General features: G+C 47.9%; 1 protein-coding gene across 1 annotated transcript; it reads right to left on the bottom strand.

Moving 5' to 3' along the window:
• Positions 1-2,878: 2,878 nt before the first annotated feature.
• IQCN (IQ motif containing N) lies at positions 2,879-4,619 on the bottom strand. The gene has a single exon (XM_058176534.1). The coding sequence runs from the start codon at positions 4,548-4,550 to the stop codon at positions 3,075-3,077; it is 1,476 nt and encodes a 491-aa protein (XP_058032517.1). The 5' UTR covers positions 4,551-4,619; the 3' UTR covers positions 2,879-3,074.
• Between the last annotated feature and the right edge of the window lie 2,163 nt (positions 4,620-6,782).

The following is a 6,782-nucleotide window of genomic DNA, read 5'->3' as shown; positions in this document are numbered from 1 at the left end:
TTGTCTGCTTAAGTTCAGGGCCTTGAGTGGAGGAACCTGTGATCTCTGGTGGACCATCCCACGGGTTGCAGCAGAGAGGACTTGTGTATGTTCAGCGAGAGTTATGACCTTGTGGTTACTCCTGGGACATGTTCGGCCCTCCTCACATTGTTGGTCATCCCCATCCCGTTCTCCATCGTTCTCTGAAAAGGCTGTGGAGTAATTCATGAGGGTCTGAAATGGTGTAGGGTTTCCTGCCTCGGCAGGGGGTTGGACTAGAAGACCTCCAAGGTCCCTTCCAACTCTGTTATTATATTAAACTCACCTTCAAATCTGAAAGCATAGGATACCTGAAGAGCTTTCCTAGAAAAGGTCACCTTAGGCCAGCGTTTTGCTTCTCGGTGTGATCAAACAGATTCCTCCAGGACGCTCCCAAGCCGGAAAGGGATCCATATCACTTTCTCTTCCCCCCCTCTGACATCGTGGCTCAACACACAGGACTTGCTCACCAAGCTGGACATCTTCAAATGTTTAGACCTGTCAAAAGCGTGACAGGACGGCTGATGGACAGCAACGGGTTATATACAACCCCTGGACTTTTGCCAGCCGTCAGCGGTGACCCTCCCCAGGCGTTCGGCAACTGGACCTAAGGACCTGCGCGCTGGGTTTTTGGTCACAAGAGAAAATGCAGCTTGGGAAAAAAAAAGTCACCAAAGGCTGGACGAGACAGTCACTGTGCAAATTTGACCAAGACTTTCGTGATGATGGGACAATCTTTACAGTCCCTCACGCAGGCTGAGCGGGACACTCAGTGGAGGGTTTTTTGGCTTGTCGGTCGTTTTTTTTTTTAAAGGATAAAAATAATTTCACCATCCTGAGCTGCACAGCTGCATTTGTAGACCCCCACGGAAAAACCCCTCCTTACCTCCTAACCTTACAGCTTAGTCCTTGACTTACGACCACAGTCGAGCCCAAAATCTCTGTGGCTAAGCAAGACAGCTATTAAGCGAGTTTTGCCCCATGTTGCAACCTTCCTTGCTGCAGTTCTTAAGTGACCCAATGCGGTTGTTAAATTAGTAACACGGTTGTTAAGCAATTCTGGCTTCCCCCTTGACTTAGCTTGGTGTCAGGAGGTCACAAAATGTGATCGGCTTGTCCCCTGGACACTGCAGCCATTGTAAACTTGAATCAGTGGCCAAGCGTCCGAATTTTGATCATGTGACCGTGGGAACACTGCAACGGTCCTAAGTGTAAACACCAGTCATAAGTCACATTATTTTTAGTGTCGCAACTTTGAACGGTCACTAAACAAATGGTTGTAAATTCGAGGACTACCTCTACACTCCTCCGCCAGCGTTAATGTGACATCTCCCCATCGGTCCCCAAATCATGAAATCAGCTGTGTCCCAAAAGCACAGACAACAACATAGCTGTGTAGTTGCGCCAGGAACAAAATGGCTGTGCGGGAGATTTTTTTCCAAGCAAGACAATAAAATATAGCCAGCATCTCGTTGCTGTTAAGGCTCTGTTGTCTTCTTTTGGGGACTTGGAGGCAGGGGATAATGGGGGAGAGAATCTTGGTTACGCTGAAGGGTTCCTGCTGGCTGAAACGTTCTCTTGCTCCCAAGCAAGTGATGCCCGTGGCTGGGAAAGTGCCCACTTCGGTGGTGACATCTCTCTAACCAACATTGTTTATTTATTTTCTTAAATTTATATGCCACCCGTCTCATTGTCAAATGGGCAGCTTACAAATACTTAAAGGCATAATGGCTAACCTATCACTTAAATTTCTCGCTTAAATTTTAAATTATCAAATTGATTTTATGGGTTTTAAATTTTTTGTAAATTTTAGAGGGTAAAATTTTATCTATAAGTAGCCATATCAAATAGGTTTTTTAAGGGTTGTTTTTAGTTTTGTATTGCTGTTTTCTTTCTGTATTTTATTCTTGGCTGTACACCGCCCTGAGTCCTTCGGGAGAAGGGCGGTCTATAAATAAAAATATTCTATTCTATTCTATTCTATGGCACGCGTGCCAGAGGTGACATGCAGAGCCCTCTCTGTGGGCACGTGAGCCATTGCCCCAGTTCAGCCCTGCCGCGCAGGCACGTGTGCCTGAAAATGGCCCGAAATATGGCCAAAAAACAGGCATATACACGCCAGCCAGCTGGTCTTTGGGTTTCCGGTGCCCCGGCTCCCAAAAAGACCAGCTGGCTGGCGCTCATTTGCACGTGCGTTCCAGTTTGGGCACTCGGGCCGAAAAGATTCACCATCACTGCCCTAAAAACGGATACAAACATTAGAGCAGGGGTCTCCAACCTTGGCAACTTTAAGACTTGTGGACTTCAACTCCCAGAATTCCTCAGCCAGCTTTGCTGGCTGAGGAACTCTGGGAGTTGAAGTCCACAAGTCTTAAAGTTGCCAAGGTTGGAGACCCCTGCATTAGAGCATGAAATATTAAATAAACAGAAATTAAACAAATTGCAGCCCAAAGGATTTGCCTGTTCAACATATTCCTTTTTTGGTAACCATGTAGTTGTGTCTCTCGCTTGTTCTCTTTCGTTATTTATTTTATTGTTCTATTATCTTCTGTTCTTTTCCATTGGTAAGCAAGACAGGTGCTAAGTGAGTCTTGCCCCCATTTTATGACCTTTTTGGCCACGGTTTTTAAGTGAATCGCTGCAGTTGTTAAGTTAGTAACAGGGTCAGTAAGCGGATCTGATTTTGCTTGTCAGAAGGTCGCAAAAAGGGATGGCCCAGGGACACTGCAACCGTCATAAGTACATGCCAGTTACCAAGCGTCGAAATTTTGATCCCGCGACCACACCCGATGCTGCAATGGTTGCAAGTGTGAACAACATTATTGTTTTAGTGCCCTTTTAACTTCAAATGGTCACTAAACAAATAGCTGTACGTCGGGGACTCTCTGTAAACAAAACTGAGAAGCATTCATAATTAGGCTCAATTTATTAGAATGCAAGCTTGCTTGTTAGAGGAGGCAAGGAGACAGAGGTGGAAAGAGGGGTTCTCCTTCGAGCCTCCCTCTTCCTCTCTCCCCCCCCCCAAGTTCCAAGAGGACCAGTCCCCGGAAAACATTTTAATCCGTATCCCCTTCGCTGAGGATTCCCACCTCCATCAGGTAAGCTCTGGTTCGGTAACCCCGATACGCGGACTGGATCTTGATTGCCGCTTCTTCTTGGAGACGCAACGTTTGCCGGACCCTCCAGCCCCGCCAGAAGGCCTGGATCAGGGTGGCTGCACGTACCACTTGCCACATCTGCTTCCTGGTCTTGAACACGCGCCTCTGGCCTTCGCCCATACGGCGGGCCCCGTAGGTTTCGTACAGCCAGTCGGAGGTGCTCTGGGAAGGCATGCCTTGCTGTTGCAGCTGCTGCTGTTGGACGCTGGTGGAGGAGAGACTCCGGGTGCTGGTGCGCTCCCGTGTCAGCCGTACGGAGGTTTGTGTGCTAGGGGCCAGGCGCTGACTGACCACTACGCTGGGTTCCCGACTCTGCCTCCGTGTCTGCTCTTCCGCAGGCATATGGTAGCTTTTTGAAGGCGCCTGATAGGAGAAGCGTGGCCCGTAACGGCGTGACTGGCTGTATGCTGGTCCTTCCTGCCTGGAGGTGTAGGACATCCTTCGGGCATTTCTGGACGGAGAGACACTTGCGTGCCTGTCGCATTCACTGTCCTCCGTTTCCGATTCTGATGGCGGCCCTTTGCCCACACCCACGAGCACACGGATACTGGTGCACCTCCCACAGCGCGGACATGTCTTGGGCTGGGCGGGCTCGGTGTCCTCTCGTTGGACCAGGAAGGACGGGGATCGTGGTACCTTGCTTTTCCACTCCTCAGGGTCTCCCACAAGGCACTTGCGCCAATGTTTCCTGGGGTACGGGCCCACCCAGGAGGAGCTTCCGGGCATGTAGCTGGGATGGCCGTAGTAGGTCCCTGTTGGAAACCTTGGAGGACTGTAGTAGGTCTTCTGTGGGCGTTGAGGGTGGTAAGTGTGTCTTCCTGCTTGGGTCAAGTCCCGTCGGGTACGGTATCCTCGCCAGTGAGCTTGGATGGTGGTGGCTGCCCGCTGGCATTCACCGAGGGCCTGGCGAGTCATGTAGCCCCGATAGTGCGCCTGAATGATCTGGGCCGCTCTCTCCCTGTCCATCCTGGGGTACCCCCAGGATTCTCTCTCCCCCCCAAAGGAGATGGAGGACGATCTCCGGCGCCTGTAGACTTGTGGCGAAGGCACCTCCTGCCGCTGCAGAGCGTGGTACTCGCGAGCAATGTATCGCCTCCAAGCAGCTTGGATGGTGGCGGCTGCAGCTTGCTCTGTCACGAGCTGCTTACGGGTGAGGTGGCCTCGCCACGTGGCCTGGATGGTGGTGGCCGCCTTGTCCATGAGCATGTCGAGCTCGTCCACTAGGAAGGAGGATCGGTGGCGGGAACGGCTGTTACTCCGGGCTCTGATCTTGGCCAGCTGCCGGTCATGGTGGTGCACGTCTTCATCTGTCACCTCCTCTTCCCCACTTGGATAGCTGTAGGAGCACCAAGGATGATCCTCGTAGGTCTCCATCTGGGGGGAGATGAAACGGCAGATGTTAGGAAGGAGGTCCTGATGTCTATTGGCCAACTGTGGCTTCTACACAAGTGCCTTGGTCTGCTAGATCCCAATTATGACACCAAGATGAGGAAGATCATTTGATTTACAGTTTTAAGTTGAAACGTTTCAATGACAAAGCAGTCTTTTCACTGGCAGGAAAACGAAAGGGAGAAATCACACCATCCCTTTCATAGATTGCATAATAAAAAGGAAGGACATTCTGAATTGTTACCCTTATTAAAGGGAAAAGTAACAAAAGGAAGTGCAAAAACACAGATAATTTGTTAAAGGGGCCCTGGAGGGGGACTAGGACAACAGAGAGCCCAAGGACCCCATAGTTCTCATCTTTCTCCTTCTCCTCATCCTTGCCCTCCTCCTTCACTTCACAAACCCCTCTCTTCTAGAACTGATGATGTTACCTAGTTGGGTAATGAGACGTCTTCAAGAAAACCATCGAGCTCAGCGATTACCAGGGACCACACAACCCTCCTCCCGCTTCTCCTCCTTTCCCAAACCCTAGTCCCTCCCAGAATTGATGATGTTATCTCCAAGGTCCCTCTCACAGTTACTGTTCTGGAGCTACCTTATGCCTAATCCATCTAATCTAAAAATCTTTGGGTTTTTCTGCCCAGGTATAAAACTTTGCTTTTCTCCACATTAAATTTCATTTTGTTGGACAGGGTCCATTGTTCAAGTCTGTCAAGATCTTTTTGGATCCTGAGCTTGTCTTCTGGGATGTTGGCTATTCCTGCCAGTTCAGTATCATCTGCAAATTTGATGAGTTCTCCTTCTATTTCCTCATCTAAGTCATTTATGAAGTATCCCACTGCTTGCTTCCCTCCATGTAGATGTAGTACCATTATTAGAATTAGAATTAGAATTTTTTATTTTTTTTTTATTGGCCAAGTGTGATTGGACACACAAGGAATTTGTCTTGGTGCAGATGCTCTCAGCGTACATAAAAGAAAAGATACGTTCATCAAGGTACAACATTTACAACACAATTGATGGTCAATATATCAATATAAATCATAAGGATTGCCAGCAACAAGTTATAGTCATACAGTCATAAGTGGAAAGAGATTGGTGATGGGAACTATGAGAAAATTAATAGTAGTGCAGATTCAGTAAATAGTCTGTAAATTAAGTAAATTAAATTAAGGTAAATTAAGGACTACTTGTTGAGTACAGTGTCAGCCAGTTACGACTCCATCTGATGGTGATGCTGTCTATCCCACATTTTTTTTTTACCATAGCTTAGCAAGAACTAGGTTGTGGGCTACTTTGTCAAATGCCTTGCTGAAGTCTAAATGTACTATGTCCACAGCATTTCGCTGGTCTACTAATTTAGTCACTTTGTCAAAAAATGTAGTCACTAGTTGGGTTATGAAATGTCTGCAAGAAAACCATCAAGCTCAGCCCCAAGGATTCCAGAGTTCTCCTCCTCCTCCTCCTCCACTCCACAAACCCTTCTAGAACTGATGATGTTACATAGTTGGGTAATGAAACATTTGCAAGAAAATAACCCAGCTCAGAGAATACCAGGGATTCCGGAGTTCAACCCTGAGCTACAGATACTCTCTTCGATCGAAAACATTCCTTCCTGTGAATTTGCTGTATCAACCCTGCTTTATTTTATTTATTTATTTATTTATTTATTTCGATTTTTATACCGCCCTTCTCCCGAAGGACTCAGGGCAGTGTACAGCCAAGTAAAAATTCAATATATAAACATTAAAAAGAAGTTTAAAAGAAATATTATAATGTGGCCAAAATTTTAAAACCATTTAAAATCTTAAAACATAAATACCCCAATAAAATTTCAATCCAGTCCCGCTTGAATAAATAGGTGTGTTTTCAGCTCACGCCGAAAGGTCCGAAGATCAGGCAATTGACGTAAACTGGGGGGAAGTTCATTCCAGAGTATAGGAGCTCCAACAGAGAAGGCCCTTCCCCTGGGGGCCGCCAGCCGACATTGGTTGGCGGACGGCACCCTGAGAAGGCCCTCTCTGTGTGAGCGTACGGGTCGGTGGGAGGCACAAGGTAACAGCAGGCGGTCCCGTAAGTACCCAGGTCCTAAGCCATGGAGCGCTTTAAAGGTGGTAACCAAAATCTTGAAGCGCACCCGAAAGACCACAGGAAGCCAGTGCAAGCTGCGCAGGATTGGTGTTACATGGGAGCAACGAGTTGCCCCCACTATTACCC

This window comes from Ahaetulla prasina, chromosome 3, assembly GCF_028640845.1.
Source record: "Ahaetulla prasina isolate Xishuangbanna chromosome 3, ASM2864084v1, whole genome shotgun sequence".
NCBI classification, from domain to species: Eukaryota; Metazoa; Chordata; class Lepidosauria; order Squamata; family Colubridae; genus Ahaetulla; species Ahaetulla prasina.
This window is presented reverse-complemented; position numbering and strand designations above follow the sequence as displayed.

What these genes read in the sequence shown, in the direction of transcription:
- IQCN (XM_058176534.1), bottom strand. Translation starts at nt 4,550, where the DNA reads ATGGAGACCTACGAGGATCATCCTTGGTGCTCCTACAGCTATCCAAGT.